The sequence below is a fragment of the Aphis gossypii genome, chromosome 2 (assembly GCF_020184175.1).
Source record: "Aphis gossypii isolate Hap1 chromosome 2, ASM2018417v2, whole genome shotgun sequence".
NCBI classification, from domain to species: domain Eukaryota; kingdom Metazoa; phylum Arthropoda; class Insecta; order Hemiptera; family Aphididae; genus Aphis; species Aphis gossypii.
The window spans coordinates 85,754,926-85,773,226 of NC_065531.1; the positions used below are offsets into that span (position 1 = coordinate 85,754,926).

Below are 18,301 nucleotides of genomic sequence, written 5' to 3' on the forward strand. Positions count from 1 at the left end.
ATTAGGTAATAACAAATATTTAAAATCGTTTGAGGATAAATTATTATCGTTACGCTATTTCGTAAAAAATTCAAATTCAAATGCACTTAACATTTTCCTATAATGATGCTTCTAGTTTTCTCTAAAGCTACTTGAAAGAAAACTCATGGAAAACTTAGTGTTGTATTTTTAATCCTTAGATATAAACACAAAAAATTTTATGATTTTTCAATTTCAAAATTACTTGCAAATTTTCGCGATTATGACATATTTCGTAAAAATTTGAACTATAAACGCTTATAACAAAAAAATTGTAACTAACGATTTTTTTTTAAACTACAATAAGAACAACTCATAAGGAATTTTGCATTCAATTTTCAAGTTTTTATGGACATCCGAAATTTTTTTATCGACACTTCAAAAAAAAATTCTCAACATTTCTACGGTCTATAAATAACTCAAAAAAAAATATCAAAATATTTCGAAAATTTAGCCATGTATTAATAACTGTAACATAAATGTGGTGAAAATTTCAAGTATTTATAGTGAGTTACAACCATATAAAAAAATCAATTTGGTCGAAAACTGGTTTTGCGTAAAAATTCCTGTTAGTTCGTCACTTTTTTTTTGTTTTTCTCGATTTTTTTGAAAACTGTTAGAAATTGTTTACTTTTGACCTGTATAGTACACCAAGGATATCCACTTTGTTATCGGAAACCACCCTCAAAGTTTAAAATTGAAGCATTATTTCAACTAGTTATGCTGTACACAGACACAAAAAAAATACACACATCATTGCAAAATTAATACATTCATTATACTTCGTTAAGAATCTAAAACATCATTGAAAATCAATACTAATTAAAATCATATCACCAAAATTGTTGAGATCGGTAACTTTAATAAAATGCTTATTGTAATAATTATAAAGTATAGTCGTGTTTAGACAATATTTAATTACTTAAGTATATTTATCTTTTTTAATAACCTAATTATTGAATTGCTTATTGAATATCGGATATCAATAGTAGGTATATTATTGTAACATGTAAAATTTTATTAGAGAATTTTATTTACCTATAACTACATAAGTAGGTTGTCGCCTTATTTACCAACTATATTATCTAACCATTGAATTGTCAGTTAGTAAGACATTTTTTTTAATAACCATGTATGTATGGTTTTTTGTAACAATGATTCGAATTAAAATGTATTAAACTCAACGTTTAATCAATTCGTTTAACCACAACATTTTCTAATTTAAGATTTTCAGGAGATATAATATACTAATTTAACAGTGATAAGTAATTGTACAATACATCATGGTTTATTTTGTTTGTGGAAATTAAAATTGGCAGCAATTCGAATTATAAAATTAGATTAGGTTATTGAAAATAAAATGAATAATTCACATCCAATTAAAATTTGTAATTGTTTTCGTATTGAAAAATATGAAAATTGGGATACTAAAGCGGTTTAGGGTTGGGCAGTTATAATATAGCGATAGGTGCAGTACCCAAGTCCCAATATAAGGTTAGTACCATTACCTGACACTAGAAACTATATAATAACCTAACCTTATAAATTATAATCTAGGCTCTCTGATCCACAGATATATAATACAACTATTTATATATATTATATATCTATTATCTGTTATTATAAATCTGTGCCCTGATCATAGAATATAATAAAATCTCTGACATGGTTGAACATGGTATTTCATCTATTCTGTGTTTCAACCATGGTCTCTGATATATCGGTGTTATCATTAATTATTATTTTGTTATCAGACGACCGTTATTATCAATGTAAACAAACAAAACATGAGCGTTTGGATGAAATAAGCAAAATGTGGTTATAAACTTATAACAATATCTTATATAGTTCATTCATTTCATTTTAGTTTATGACTATTGTAAGACTGTGTCATTGCTGTACGTCTAAGCGTGCAATTTTGAACTTTCAAAAGTTGTTACTTGCTATTACTTGAAAGCGTTTTCAAAAAAAATTCATTTATCAAAATTCACACTAGTTTTTATTTACTAACTCTGAGTACTTATAGTTGTTTTAAATCATTAATTATGTCAACTTTGAACAGTGAGTACTACTTTTATATTTACATAACATTTTTTTTGCATTATATATGTATTTTATTTTAGATTCCAGTACCAGTACAGACCAAAATGATCCAAATAAAGATAAATCAAAAACTCCAAAATCTAAAGATATGCATTTACCGATATCAAGAGTACGTACCATCATGAAGAGTACACCAGATATTGAAAATATAGGATTACCGTCATTGCATGTTGTCACTAAAGCAACTGTAAGAATAAAATCTTTTTATTTTAATATTTCAATTGGATTATACTACTTATTAACTTCTATGATTAATTTTATTATTTCATTATTATAATGGTGTTTACTTAACATATTATAATAATGGTCATTTCTTAGTTAAACTTTTAGTCTATTGCAGTGGTTTTCAACTGGTGTGCTGCGAGAAATGTTATTAAATATTGAAAACAGTGTTTTCGGCAAAGTTGCCAAAGTTGTTGTGGTTGTCAAGTGCGTGAGTGTGCCGTGAAAATGTGTGATGTATAATAGTGTGCCGTGAACCAAAAAAGATTGAGAACCACTGGACTATTGCATTATTAAAGTTTCTACTTATAAAATTTTGAATTTATTTTAAGGGATAATTTTAAGTATTAGAGTGTTAATAAATTATAGATATAATTAATTATAAATTAATGACACCAGATTCTCGTGTCGCTTTGGCAAAGTTCCCGAATTTGTTATTATAGTGAAGTTTAGGATTATATTTCATCTTTGTTTTGAAACTGGTTTATTTATGTGAAACAATTATTTATTATATTTTAGGAGCTATTTATACAAAAACTGGCACAAGATGCTCTTAAAGGACAAAGACACTACAGACATTTAGAATATAATGATCTTGCCAGAGCTGTTGAAGAAAATGAAAATATGTATTTCCTTAGAGGTAAATTTTGTTTTTATTTATGTTTTATAAGTAATTTTTTCACAATAATGAATTGTAGATACTAAAAATGAGGGTTTTATTTAGATTATCCTAATAAGGATTTTCATAAAAAGTGAAATTAAAGTTGACATTTTATTACTTATAAAAATTAAAAGGGATGCATGGGAGGTCAAATAGTAGTTTGCTTCAGATTTGAAAAATTTTCAGCATGCTACTGTATTTTATAATTACATGACCATCAGAATCTGTAAAAAATGTATCCGTCATTCGCCAGTTAATGATTCCTGTTTTATAATTAAAAAAATGAATGTATGTTTGTATGAAACTTCAAGGCGTTTAGATTACTGAGTCAATTGAAACCTAATCTTGTACATAATATATTCATTGAGATTTTGGATGTTTTCTTAGCTTTGTTGAGCTCAATACTTTTAAGGTAATTCACTCATGAACTTCATTTTAGCATTATTTTTCTACCTATATTCACCAGTGTTTAAGCTTGATGAAGGTCAATGTTATTGTTATAAATAAGTGGTGTAACTGTGTAAGTAGACAATTAATAGACTTTTTTTTATATTTCTTAAAAGAAGTTTTGAATATTTTATGAACATTTTACCATTGATTATAGATACTCAATGATTTTACTTAATGTGTGATATCCTACTGCTTTTATTCCGAGCTTTATTTTATTATGTATTGTCATTAGAGACGGCTTTATCGTAGTCGATTACCGGGATACTGGTAGGTGGTAGGTTCTTGGTGATATAACTTGGGATTTGTCATTGGCCTGACAACTATATTACATAATTTTTTTAAATAATTAGGTAGTTTTTACTTTCTTTACACTAAAAAATAAAATATTAATATGTCTAATACATTTTTTCAGTCTGAATTTTTATCCTTTGGTGATGGTTAGATTCTGGTTTTAGCAATATCACATCACTCACACCATACATTTACTTATAAAATATTTTATGTTTACACAATTATGTTATATTGTTATAATAGTTGATATTTAAAATATGCTATAATAAATAAGCCTATACAATTAAAATACAACATGAGAATATACCTATTTTATTTTCCAGAGGTTTTACCAAAAAAAATTACCATGGCTGAATACTACAAATTGGTTGGCAAAGAATCTTCAGAAGATGGCGAGGACAATGATAACAGTTCTCAAACATCACATTCTTCATCGTCTTCAGTATCATCAGACAATTGATCTATATTATATTCCTTAACAGTTAACTAACAGTATACATTGTTTTTTTTTTTTTTTTAATTTTTCCATTTATAAATAATTGTATAAATATTTTAATATTATAGCATTAATTTTTAAATTACTAATCGTGAATGTTTTTTTCTCTAAATCGTTTTACAAACACCAGTTTTGAGTGGTTTTCCATATACTTTGATATTAAATCATTATCATTCTTTAACTTTTGTCCATCACAACTTAACCAATACGTTTTCCATATTCGTCTCCAACTGATTTTTGCTCTTTCATCAGCTCTTTTTAAATGTAATGTCATTTTTCTTTGAATGCTGTTTTTCAAGTCTGTCACTTTTGCTCCATTCTTCTGTACCTAAAAATAACAGTGATCATAAATTATTATAAAAAGCAATTTTTTTACCTAAACACGATATTTATTTTCGTCAAATTCGAGACGTTTATGTTACAATAATAATATTATATTATACTGACGACGATCGGGATGACAATGCCGTCAAAACGTTCCAAGTGCACTGTTATCGCTCGGCCGTGTTCGATTGCGATTTGTAAATCGACTTCTCCCAACGTCACGTTGTTCGGTAGGTCTCCCAATACGCTGTCTTTTTCCAACACCTTGTTCAACACTTCATCCGTCAAGTCTTTGAGTCGTTCGTGACTGATCGCGGTGACATCGACGGCCTCCAGTTCAGACAGCGCGCACGACGACGGATCTGCAGGTTCGCCAGGCTCGCACATCGTCCCCCGCGCGGTTCTCGATGTTGCTATAAAATAAAACGTTATACCATTAAGGACGATGATGTATTACGATAGGTGTAAACTAGTAAGTACGGGACACGAGGTCGTCAAAAAATGTTTTTAATAAACGGCCGACAATTAAATAATCAAATCGCTCGGCATGTGGGCTGGTGAAAACGAAAATGGTGTATTATTAATTATAAATATATCGCAACCGGTGCCAATGTTCTTAGCTTGCGGTTATGCAGGTATAGACGACACGTTTTGTCAATTAGAGCCTAGAGGACCGTTACGTGTCATACACAAAACAATATCATTATTAATTAATAATATACCTTTTGTTTGTACAAGAAGGGGTAAGGCGTTGCTCAATATTATTATTTTATAATTTTATAGACATCGACGTCCGCGCATATTTATGACAATATGATGTCGTCCTGTATATAGGTATCCTGCAGCATCGCTACTCGCCAGTCACCAGTTAGTACATGCCTACTACAACTACGCACTCGGAGTTCATCTAAAGTACCTTCGAGACCGTACGATTTCGGTCTTCATAAAAATATGGTGTTGCTGACATTGCATGGACGAACGCATAATAATTTTTATTCGTTATACGACTGCATACTCACCGACTGCATATATGCAGTGATCGAACGATATATGTACATCGATACTGTATACATGAATATGGAGCACAAATTTGGAGGATTTAACTGTATTGATCATTTAGATATAGTCAATTCATTTGGATACACTCTGCAAACACTATACCTATTGTATTGTATGCGCACGTCAAGGTCGGAATGCAGCGCGTTCTAAGTTCAAACCATATTGTTTATTTTTTAAATATTATATATAATATATATTAATATAAAACGTTCGACTGCTGTACTTATAATAATTGTAGAATAAATGTTATATTATAGCTTTTCTGCGTGCGTCTTGTTTTGGGGGACAAAATGCGCGTAGAGTGGCTGAATATACCTCTACTAATATATTATACAAGTGTCGGACAGGCAAACGAAACCTGCGCTTGTTATTTGTATTTTTCCAGTTTCATAATACATAGTCGCAAAAATTTAACCACCACATTGGTTTACTATACATTGTAAATTAAAATGAACTGGCTTTCTAAACGATTTTGTTGTGATTTTCAGACCACCAGCAGCACGCTGTTTGCGGTACAAGAGTGGTGTCTCATCAGTTGAATCAACGAAGATGGCCGCAGACCAAAATTATTGGAGGCTCAACTACGCCATACGGGGCATATCCTTGGCAGGTAAAAAAAAAAATTACCTTTTCATACCAACTAATTACTCGCCCGTATAAATGTATAATATATTATATTATAACTTGTTTAAACCGATTATTGCTATTAGATATACGAGAAATGAAAATAAATTACCTACACTGGCTACACTAATTTAAATATTTATTGTGTCAGGTGTTTTGAAATTAGGGAAAGAGCTTTTAAATGCAACAATTATAGAATACCCAAAATAAACCATTTACATAGGTACTAATTCAAAATACCAACTCGTATATTGTGCAATGTAGGTATCTACATGTTATATCTAAATGTATCTACCTATTGACGTGAGTTCTACAAGGTTAAATTAGGTCGCATGCATACATGCAGGGCACATATAGAAACTTATTACAGATTACCTAAACTTTATAAAGTGTAGGTATATATTGGCATGTATTCCACTCATAGGTATTTTAATAATTTTAATACTTTTATTCTATTATTTATATTTTATGCATAAATACCAATTGGCACCAAGTATGTTTTCTAAATAAAAATAATATTCATCAATAATAACCTAATAAAAGCGTTGATATGTTTTTTTTTTAAAAAATTAAATTTACATTTTGAAAAAAAAATGAACTAACATAAGAATGGCGAACAGAAAAAAATTCTTAGAAAAGAGAGGATAAGAGATGATAAAACATTGCTTTTACATATAATTTTGAGTTGGTTCTGCCTTATGTTTTTATTTGATAGCTTTATACCTTTTTGGCGGCCGGGAGGAAGTAATGCGAAAGCAGTCCCCTCCCAGTCGTCGGTTCTAACAGCAAAAAAAATAAAGCTTTATACCTTTAACAACTATAAATACATGTATAATAGCCAGTAAGAGGGTATATCTAATAAAAATTCGTATACCTAAATTATCTATTATAAAATCTTGAAGTATAAATACATTTTTATGATTTATCATCATTCAAAATGATAATATGCAATAATTAATGACATAACACCATCTATACATAAATAAATATTGTTAATAAGAATAAATACCTGCCTAACAAACGAAAATTATTGTCGGCAATTACTATTTTTAAAGAGCAAAAATAAGCTTGCATTTAATACAGGACTATTATTCTGCAATTATTAATTGTCATCGCTCATCATTATGATTAGATAGGTACCTACTTTGCAGTTTGCATCTATTTAGTGATTACGTATATGTGTACATGATTAGTAATTTCATAATCATTGTGACAGGTGGAATTACAAGCATACAAAGATGGATGGGAACATCATTGTGGAGGAGCACTTATTTCAGAAACTATAGCTTTAACGGCCGCCCATTGTTTAAAGGACTTTAAAAAATCTCAATTGCGTATTATTGTTGGCAAACATAATCTAGCAAAAAACGATAAACATGAAAAAACATATAGAGTACAAAAGGCGTTAGTACATCCTGAATTTAGAAAAGGTAAGTACTATTTTAAAACTAAAAATAGGTAGGTACAATATTTATAATTAAAAAAAAATAATAATTGGTATTTAATGTATCTTTAAAAAGGTATAACTTAACCTAACCTTAATGTGCGTATTATAATATAAACGGTATTGTAATATTATAATACCTATATACAATCTGGTATTTGCTATACTTATATGACTAATTAATAACTAATAAGTCATTAATTATAAATAATTTTGAACAATAGTTTTTCTCGAAATAAATTATATTCAAAAAATGTGTGTATAATTTGTTTCTAATTATAACTCTATATTTTAATATTTATGTGCCTACCTACGTAGAAGTATTTGAATTTATTTATTTCATGTTTGCACATATTTAGGATGATAATTTAAATATTAGTTATAAATATTCATTAGAGAACATTTGACTAATGATATTTTAATTTGGGTAGAATAGGTATATACTATTTAATTCATGAGCGTATAGGTAAGGGGAGTGTTTTGGGTGTTCAAACACTCCCCGAAATTAAAGATAAAACAATTAAAAAAAAAAAAAAATTGTAGATTAAATTTAATGTATATCTGACCAAATCCCTCTCCAAAATATTTCCTACCTACGCCTATGATATTAATTAATATTTAATTTTTATAATTTATATAATTATATAATTATATATTGTTCTGTGATATAAGGTACTTATAACTTATACATAAATAAATAAATGTGTTACTTATAATAATATACGATTATGAAAATAAACCTAATTATGCAGATAATTGATAGTAACTAGGTATCTACTAATTAAAAATTACACATACACAATACACTGAATTATCACATTTCAGACGGACCGCATAGCCATGACATAGCAATATTAAAAATTAATTCATTGAACAGCAAAGGAGTGAAATTTGATACGCACGTTCAACCAATATGTTTACCAGATTATTATACAAAAGCCAACGACGTAGATTGGTGTACCGTGACTGGCTGGGGAGCACAAAAACGTATGTTTTTATCTACTCAACTATATTTATTACTTTTAAGGTTAACATCCAAGTTGTTCTGTGTGACTGTGTATTGTACTAAAAAGTCGAATATGCATAAAAACTGAGCAAATATTTTAAAAGTTGAATGTAGTAGGTTAATAACTAAAACAAATTGTATTTTTTTACACAAAAAAGAAGATATTTTTAGAAACGAACTGATGAGTGGTTATAATATGAAGGGGATGGGGACACCATTCTAATCGGCAGAATTATTAGCTTTCCGTCGAAAGTCGACATTCGTTAAATTAATTCAACATTTCAAAATCTAGTTGGAAATTTTAAAGACTATACTGTCCATCTTTTTAAGATCATTTCTGGGAATTTTCATATTTTATACAAACAACGAATATTTTCTAACATATGCGCACATTTATAGATTGGGTAGAATTGATATTTTAAAACAGTTAGAAAATGATAATGATTGATTATTCTGGTGAGAAAAAAATCTATGTAGGTACCTACCTACTTAAAATAGAACACAAAAACAAAACAGAGAAAAGTAAATGTACCTATCAGTGAAGAATATTATAAAAAAGCGGGTAAGTGGGTACCGCTCTGCTAGCTGTACATTAGGTGCCGTGTGGATCACTATTATATATTATAGGAGTATTAAATTTGAATCTAATGATAGGTACCTATCATTGCATACGAATAACGATTCTAAACGAAGATAATTTGTCAGCCTAGGATATAATTTTCAGTGGTTGGTGAAAAAGGTGGTTTTTGTTTTAATGGCCTGAATACACCAACATTTAAGTTCTTTTTTAATTATTGTAAGCTAAACTTATGAAAAATCTTGTATTAAATTTTCAACTCTTAGCTACTTATACAAAAACTTAAATAAATTAAACCTACAAAATAATTTGCAAATATTCATGATTTTGACGAATTATTGTCAATATTTGAACTTCAAATGCTAATAAAAAAAAAATTGTGCCTATGTATTCTTATAATTTTTTTATCACCATAAGAATAACTTATGAGGAACTTTGTATTAATTTTTCAAGTATTTTGACTCCACCTAAAAATTTTTTACGACACTTCAAAAAAAGTCAAAATATTTTGAAAATTAAATCATGTAAACAAAATTCCAATCTAAAAACTGGTGAAATTTTCAAGTATCTACGACTTATACTTTTTGAATAATATCAAATATTTAAAATCGTTGTCTTTACGCTATTTCGTAAAAATTTAAAATTCTAATGCACAAATTTTTCTATAATGATGCGTCGAGTTTTCTTGAAGGAAAACTTAGTGTTGTATTTTCAATTCTTAGTTATAAACACAAAATTTTTTATGATTTTTCAACTACAAAATTACTTGCAAATTTTCGTAATTTCGTAAAAATTTGAACTATAAACGCTTATAAAACAAAATTGTGACTTACGGCTTTTGATTTTTTTTTAAAATTACAATAAGAACAACTTATAAGGAATTTTGTATTCAATTTTCAAGTTTTTTTAGCAATTCCAAATTTTTTTATCAACACTTCAAAAACAAATTCTCAAAATTTCTGTGGTCTATAAATAATTCAAAAAAAGTCAAAATATTTTGAAAATTTCAAGTATTTATAGCGATTAGTTTTGAGTTAAAGCCATATAAAAAAATCGATTTAGTCAAAAACTGGTTTTGCGTAAAAATTCCCGTTTTTCCGTCACTTTTTTTTTGTTTTTCTCGATTTTTTTTAAACTGTTGGAAAATGTTTACCTTTGACCTTTATAATGCACCAAGGATATTTACTTTGCCATCATAAACCACCCCCAAAATTTGAAATTGAAGCATTATTTCGACTAGCTAGTTATGCTGTACAGACACAAAAAATAAAAAAAACACACATCATTGTAAAATCAATACATTCATCACTTCGTTCAGAATCTAAGAGTCAAGTAGAAAATCAATAAAAAATGATTAGAATATGAAAATCATTTTAAATGAAGTATCGTAGTCTCGTAAAGATTGGAAAAATTTAGGGGGGTTAATGATCCCCCCTTTTTTTCTAGTGGTCTAGTTCTTAAAAAAATTTCAATATAAAGTTTGAATCCTTCACCCACTCATCGGGAAAAGGCGACTATATTATGTAAGTCTTACATATAGGAAAGACAATATTCCGAATATTCGTAGGTAATCCGTATGTAATACTAATAATTAATAGTAATGTATAATTGGCTAAACGGTGTGTCTTGTTGAATTTGTGAAAGTTTAAATATTGTTTTTAGAAGACGACATGACCAGTTTACCTAAAGTTTTGCAAGCCGCGTCAGTACCCCTGTTGGATTTGGAAACTTGCCGACACGACGATGTTTATGGAGGTCGGCACCAGTTTATATTAGACAGTATGTTATGTGCGGGCAGTTTAGAAGGCGGAGTAGACGCTTGTGGAGGCGATTCTGGAGGACCTCTGGCCTGTCAAGTGAATGGTAGGTTCTAATTTTCCAAGGATCAAAATATTAAGTATTTAAGGAAGACAGTAGTCAATACATAATTTTAACTCGATCTAATAATATAGATTTGATACGAAATGAAAAAATAGAATTGTAGGGTGATTAAACATTTATTTTTAAATAATAAAGTTAGTGTGATATAATGAAGTCTTTTTCTCTTTCAGGAAAATTTATACTGACAGGTGTGGTATCGTGGGGCGATGGATGCGGTAAAAAAAATAGGCCTGGTGTGTATACACGAGTGTCTTATTATACGGAATGGTTAAAAAAAGTTATGACGGAACTAGAGAATAATTAAACTATACTTGATAAAAATAATTCATTATGATTCCATCAAGTAAATTTTATTATGTATAGTGTATAATGGAATTGTAAATAATAAACAAATTATGTATTGATATAATGTATATATTACCTATATAATTTCTGTAAATAATGTATAGTCATAGTCATAAGAATAATGTAATATATATATATATACATGAAATAATTAAAATTTTAGATGTACGATTTCCTGAATGTTTAAATAAACTTACAAGATTATACTACCATCACAATTGTTTTTAAATTTGACTAAATTAAAAATAAATAAAATATATTTAGCTGGTTGCTAGTAATTGTATGATTATAATTTATAGGATTACAAAAACAATATACTTTTGTATTGATATTGACTATTGAGGGTTATATTATTGTAATATATATAATATATAATTTATTGAATTCCAAAAATAAAAAAAAAAATTTAAATGTATATAATTTAACTCAAAAATCTACCAAGAGTGCAACACTATTAGTTATAAAGTTAGAGCCATTCTATATTATGCAATATATCAGAATCAATGTCTAGATAATAAAACATTTAACTATTTAAGTATAATTCAATTTTAAAAACAATCAGTAAAAATAATTTATTTTATAGCAAGACTCTTCATAATTTTGGCTCGAGCCTCACAATACTATATGATACGTAACATTATTATAAGAGTTGACATGCTTGATACAAAATTGTGATATGCTATTTAATATATTATTAATGTATTCTAGAAGTCCAAGTATAATAAAAAAAAATCTGTTGAAATTGTACTCATAAATGCCACATTATATTAAACAAGATAAGCTGGTAATTGGTTATATTTAAACAAGTATATATAATGTAATAGCACTATAAGATAACATTAAACAATTAATAAAAATATAAAAAATATTTTGAAAATGAGACTTAAAACATAATATTTGAGAACAAGTACCTCACAAAAAGTGTCTAATATAAGTGTGATTTTTTAAAAAAAACTTTATAAATTTATAGTTTTAATTTTAATTATAATTATTAATTACATATTATATGAAAATTAGCCATATATATATATATGATAAGAAATATAATTAAATAAAGTATGTATAATATATGTCTAAAAATGAATAATAAATTTAATCAAAATTGCTATCCAGTCATAAAGAATGAGATAATAAAAATATTAATTATTAGTGATTATTTATTTAAATTAAATTGTAACAGTATTGACATGATTTATGTGAATTATGATAATAATTTTGAAAATATAATACAATATTGTTTCATTTATAGAACTATGATAGCTGATTGTTTGTCAATTAGTTGTACACACATTATTATTTATTTACTATTTAAATTGATTATCTGAATAGAATACAATTATGTCTGCTATGAGTAGCTTAAGATTTGATTTCTGATGAAATAAACAATTTTTATTCCTTTATATTATATTTTTATGTTTTTGAATATTAATTAAATCATGATTAGGTTAGTTTATTGATTATATAATATTATGTCATTGTGGAGAAATATATGACATTTAAATAAGATAAAAAAAATAAGTATAACAATTTAAATGAAATATTCAAAATAATATCCATTTATATTTTTAAAGTGCAAACAAAATATTGATATAGAATAATAATTTAAATACTATGGCACTAAAACACTATATCTTAGTCTTTAATACACTAACTAAACTACTATGAGCAAACATTTAAATAAAATATGTCCAAAACTTAGATATTATAGTATTTACAATAATAATATATACTATTATTATTCTACAAAACATTTATTTTATCAATAAATTTTATTTAATATTATGGAACATTTAAAAATCAATATAGTCACACCAAAAAAAAAAAAAAAGTACAAACGAGTAGTTCGAGTAACTTATTTATGCACTAAACACACAATATTACAATTTCAGTACTTGATATTTTTATCACAATAAATAACCATAGCATTTTAAAGAAAAATGATTTATAATAGGTAATAACAAATACACTTAAGGTGACTAGGCTTAAATAAGTCTTTTATCATAAGGTTATTACAATAACTAATAACAATACAAGATCTGATAGTAAAGAACTCATAAAGGTAATATACATGTCCCATTTTTAAATAAATAAATATCAAAATAGTTATTTTAAGGAATAGGTCACATATATCGAGCTAACAATTTGTATGTCATTTAATGATTCTAATAGGTATTTATGTAATATTTGGCATCTACTAATCAACGTTACTTGGACAAATAAATTTAAAGTGTTTTGTTTTTGCCGGTTTTGTAGTCTTCGTCAATATTGTTATCGTTTGAAATTGAGTTTGGAACAACGTCTGCATCATATTTTTTCCCCGTTAACCAATCAGCCTGCCAAAAACCCAAAACACTGACAACGGAGAAAAATAGCATGATCATCAACCATACTGATATGTTAAAAATTTCAGTCTGCTGAAATAGTTCTTTTCCATTCTTTATACACAACAGTGATTCTGTGACCATTATGACGGCATAGACCCAACACTGTGTCCCAAGTCTTTTACAATTAGGATCTGTCACATATGTGTAATATTGTCGAGTGGATGGTGCAACTACTATACTCAGAAAGAAAAGTCTGCCAACAACTAGTGGATGTGATGGTGGCATTTCAAATATGTGCTTCAGGAAGAATGTGTTCAGTTCAGATACTTGCCACATAATTACCATTTGGCACACAGAAAAAAAGCGCATATATGATGAATTTGGATCTAACCATCGAACTTGTGTCCAACTAGCTGGTGTAAACTGTAGTGCCGCTCGCTTGATTTTACCTTTAGTTGTATCAATATCTTTAATACCAGGCCAATTATAGTCTCTCATTTCTAACATTTTGCAAATTCTCATTCCAACCCATATACCAAATCCGTTACAAAGTAGGACGTCCAAAATCCAAGCATCCCACCAACATTCCTTAAAATTTGGCAATAAATGAGAAAACATCACTTCAGTAAATTCCCACATCATACTCATTGACCACAATATTCCATAATGCCTTACTAGTACTGCTTTTGATACCCAACCAAAAAAGTGACCAGCAGCAAATACATCCAAATGTGCCCAAAATTTTTCCACATTAATATCTGAACAATTAACACCATACTCTTTATCCATATCAATTCGGAAATCTTTAAGATTAGGATCAAGCCATAATATCATTCCCTTAATTGTTTCATATTTTTGAAATAATAAAAATAACAATGTTAATGAATATAGAACACTAAGTCCAAATACCATTCGCCAGACTGCTGGGTGAGGTCTCACAAAAGGACCATTTGGGAATGCCAATAGAGATACAAGTAGCAAAAAAAATATCACACACCAGATTCCAGCACAGATATTGCTATCAATTGATTTATCATCTCGGATGAAGGACATAAAAATCACACCAACAATTGATAATATCAATAGAGTTATGGTATGAGGTTTGTAGAAAAACTCTAAAGTGATATCTTCCACTTCGCATTCGTTGAGTGTGTTGAACACGCTTTCTTTCTTCTGGACTACCATGGCGTGACTGGTAGTTTCTGGCAACAAATGAGAACAAATAATGAACTTGGGGACAGTGTCAGGCTTATAATTAAAAAATGTAAAAAACTTTCATTGTATGTATACACACACACGTATATTATATATAAATTTATTATAATATATTTAATTTAAGCGGGTTTTTTTTTGTATTATTATTATTATCAAATAATATGCAAATTTATAAGCGTAGTAAATGTTCAATTTAAAAACCATTGTACTTACCAGGGATATAAATGAACAATATACCATTCACTCGTACAGAATCGTACACCTACTGTTTTCGATCACTCATATTTTGGAATTTTAAATTTAAAGAATAACTAATAAAAAATTTTAAGCACATCACGTGTTTAAATGATTAATGAATAGCAGAACAGCCAGTGGATTCAGTGGAGTGATCGCCTATCGGGCCTCGGCTCACGGCTGGTCAATCATTAATATTGATAAGGTTTGTACGATAATAATGTACGCATAAACGGGATACGGATTACTACCTTTTGTTCCAAAAGATGGTTGTTCCAATGTGACAATACTAACAATATTATCTCAATTTGAATTATTGCATTATCATGTTCATGTTTTAATTTCTTATTCTATGATCATGTTCTACACTTATACAATCCGACAGCTACGTAAAAACAAGTAAAAATGAAGAATAGTCAATAAAATAGTTATAGTATAGTATATTACCTAGTACGATAGAACGTAAAGACTAGAGATTGGTGGCTTTGACTTTTGAGTACGAACGCTATAAACTTATTCAGTAGTCAGTACTATTCTGTGGTACTACCAAGTGGCTAGTGGTCAAAGTGACAAGTACTACTGAACTAAAGTCGCAGAAGAAAAGTTATTTTTATTTAATAATTTAGTAGACTATTAAATTATGGATTTTGAAAAGGTAAAGGAAAAAGCTTTTGAAGATGCATATAAAGGTAATATCGATCAAGTTATGAAAGCAGTCGAAGAGCATTTGAGGCTGTTAAAAGAAGTTGATGTTGTATGTAATATTATGATGATTATAATTTTAGTTTTGAAACATTTTTAAAATAGATTTATTGTTTGAATGTAATTATAATAAAGTTTTACTTTATTTTATTTTATAACTTATTATTCAATATTAATCAAACCAATTTTTTGTTCTTCTACATGTTTAGAACAATCGTTTGCTTCTTCATTGGGCTGCGCTTGGGGGCCATGATCAACTTGTACGATATCTTCTTGAAAATGGTCAACCAGAAGATTCTCTAGATGACGTAAATATATAAGCTATATATCTAATAAGTAAAGGTAAATTTAAAATTATTGTCATGTCATTCAGATGCAAACTACTCCTCTTATATTGGCAGCATCAGGTGGACGTATTGACATAGTAAAAACTCTCATAGAATATGGAGTAAATATTAATGCAAAAAATCAAGAAGGACATTCTGCACTTCAATATGCAGCTTCAAAAGGTTGGACAGAAGTAAGTCAATACTAAACATTAAAAATTAGTATATATTTAATTGTTATGCAAACAAATATACAATATATAATTATTTAGATTGTCAGATATTTAGTATCAAAAGGCGCTGATGTTAATATAGCTGATAATAGAGGAGCAACACCATTACACAGATGTGCATCAAAAGGAAACACAGCAGTACTAAAAATTTTATTAGACTGTGATGTACATGTAGATGCTAAAGACAGTTATGGAAACACACCACTGTATAAATAATTAATTCTTGATTCTTGATAACCAACTTTTGATTTTTAATGTTTACCTTTTTTTATAGGCACTTAGCTTGTGAAGAGGGACGTGTACAAGAAGCTGGATTATTGATTAAAAGTGGAGCTGATAGTACTCTTTTAAATAAAGAAAAACTGACTCCTTTTGATTTAGCACCATCCGATGTTCAAGGCACTTTGAGAAAAATCTAAAATAATATAATTGTTTTTGGTGAGGATTAAAAAACATGTACTAATATTAAAAGTGTATTATGAGATAAAGAATGAGTATTTAAACAATCTTCTTTTGTAAGTGATAAGAAAGACCAAGATGCAAGTAAATTATATTTTATTTGCTATACTATATACTTGAAAATTATCTGAAATATATAGACTATACCAATGTAACATCCTAAGGATCTTTGGAGTAAATACAAATTTTATAATGGAATATCTTTTTGAGAAATCTATAGAAAAAATTCCAATTTAATTTAATACCATAATCAACAATATCAAATGTATAAATATATTTTTATATTGTTTTTTGAAGCTTTCAAAATAGCCATATTTTGTTGTTTAAAGTCTATTAATATCTACCTTTAAATATAGATAGTATCAATGTGAACATTTTTTATTTATTTTTTTTTCGTTGGATAAAATATAGATTTTCCACGGAGGTCCTTATGGATGTACGGGTTATTTGGGGCATATTATTTATAAACATATCCATTTGACACTTGATCAATACTTATTAAAACAACATTTTCAAAATTACAATCCTCACTATGTGCTTAAATCTGTTATTCCAACTATCACAAGTATTGTTTTATGTTTACCATTACTTTGTATTCTATCCTACTGAGTTAATAATAAAATACTTAAAAAGTTGTACATATTTTTCTAGATTTGTTATTTTGATTGTTCCTTTTTAACTAAATAATTACTAAACATTTAATGAATTGATATTGAGCTAATCGTCCATAATTTAGTAGCCTGTGGACCGTTAATGGTCCATTAAATTAATCAATTTTTTCATGGAACCCAACATGAAACTTAAAATTAATTAACTTACATACTACATAAATATATCTAAGTACCTAATACATTTTGATTGAAATATTTTTTCTTGAAATTGTTGTATAATATCGGTGCAATGCTGCATTATAAAATTATTCTAAATGCTTCATTGAATGTTATTTATTAACAATTTAATTAAAAATTCAAATATAATATTTTGTTTTTTTTCAGAATACGTGTGTTTTAAATTGAAAGTAATTTGTGAAGTTCAAAACAAACATAATATTAATAAGTGTCTTTAAACTATTAGCATTTATATTTTTTGAATCCTGTAAAATACTTATTTATTATTAATAATGATACTATTTTAGTATTTTTGTAAAAATAATTTTGATTTGTGTGTGATTATTTACAATTAAACTATTCATTATGTGATCATATTTATATATTTTAAAAATCACGAAAGCAGAAATTATAATAATATAATATATACAATTTAACGAGACATAAAATAAAATAGAAAAAGTCTAATTTGATGTAATT

The 18,301-nt window shown here is 27.6% G+C and overlaps 5 protein-coding genes across 5 annotated transcripts; 3 read left to right on the forward strand and 2 right to left on the reverse strand.

Moving 5' to 3' along the window:
* Window positions 1–1,797: 1,797 nt before the first annotated feature.
* On the forward strand, window positions 1,798–4,330 carry LOC114120187 (chromatin accessibility complex protein 1-like). The gene is made up of 4 exons (XM_027982024.2): window positions 1,798–2,079; window positions 2,142–2,308; window positions 2,863–2,983; window positions 4,069–4,330. The coding sequence occupies exons 1-4, from the start codon at window positions 2,064–2,066 to the stop codon at window positions 4,203–4,205; spliced, it is 441 nt and encodes a 146-aa protein (XP_027837825.2). The 5' UTR covers window positions 1,798–2,063; the 3' UTR covers window positions 4,206–4,330.
* On the reverse strand, window positions 4,327–4,952 carry LOC114118941 (U11/U12 small nuclear ribonucleoprotein 25 kDa protein-like). Its single transcript, XM_027980377.2, has 2 exons — window positions 4,689–4,952; window positions 4,327–4,569 (listed from the first exon to the last, which is right to left on the reverse strand). The coding sequence occupies exons 1-2, from the start codon at window positions 4,950–4,952 to the stop codon at window positions 4,327–4,329; spliced, it is 507 nt and encodes a 168-aa protein (XP_027836178.2).
* Window positions 4,953–5,112: 160 nt separating this feature from the next.
* LOC114118930 (serine protease 27-like) lies at window positions 5,113–11,713 on the forward strand. Its single transcript, XM_050200273.1, has 6 exons — window positions 5,113–5,308; window positions 6,107–6,234; window positions 7,465–7,678; window positions 8,518–8,679; window positions 10,938–11,138; window positions 11,327–11,713. The coding sequence occupies exons 1-6, from the start codon at window positions 5,113–5,115 to the stop codon at window positions 11,458–11,460; spliced, it is 1,035 nt and encodes a 344-aa protein (XP_050056230.1). The 3' UTR covers window positions 11,461–11,713.
* Window positions 11,714–13,034: 1,321 nt separating this feature from the next.
* LOC114120172 (phosphatidylserine synthase) lies at window positions 13,035–15,461 on the reverse strand. The gene is made up of 2 exons (XM_027982001.2): window positions 15,254–15,461; window positions 13,035–15,027 (listed from the first exon to the last, which is right to left on the reverse strand). Exon 2 carries the CDS (start codon window positions 15,008–15,010, stop codon window positions 13,724–13,726), a length of 1,287 nt encoding a protein of 428 aa, XP_027837802.1. The 5' UTR covers window positions 15,011–15,027; window positions 15,254–15,461; the 3' UTR covers window positions 13,035–13,723.
* Window positions 15,462–15,609: 148 nt separating this feature from the next.
* On the forward strand, window positions 15,610–18,198 carry LOC114120179 (26S proteasome non-ATPase regulatory subunit 10-like). Its single transcript, XM_027982014.2, has 6 exons — window positions 15,610–16,028; window positions 16,186–16,284; window positions 16,350–16,496; window positions 16,575–16,741; window positions 16,810–16,973; window positions 17,990–18,198. Exons 1-5 carry the CDS (start codon window positions 15,915–15,917, stop codon window positions 16,952–16,954), a joined length of 672 nt encoding a protein of 223 aa, XP_027837815.1. The 5' UTR covers window positions 15,610–15,914; the 3' UTR covers window positions 16,955–16,973; window positions 17,990–18,198.
* Window positions 18,199–18,301: the final 103 nt, after the last annotated feature.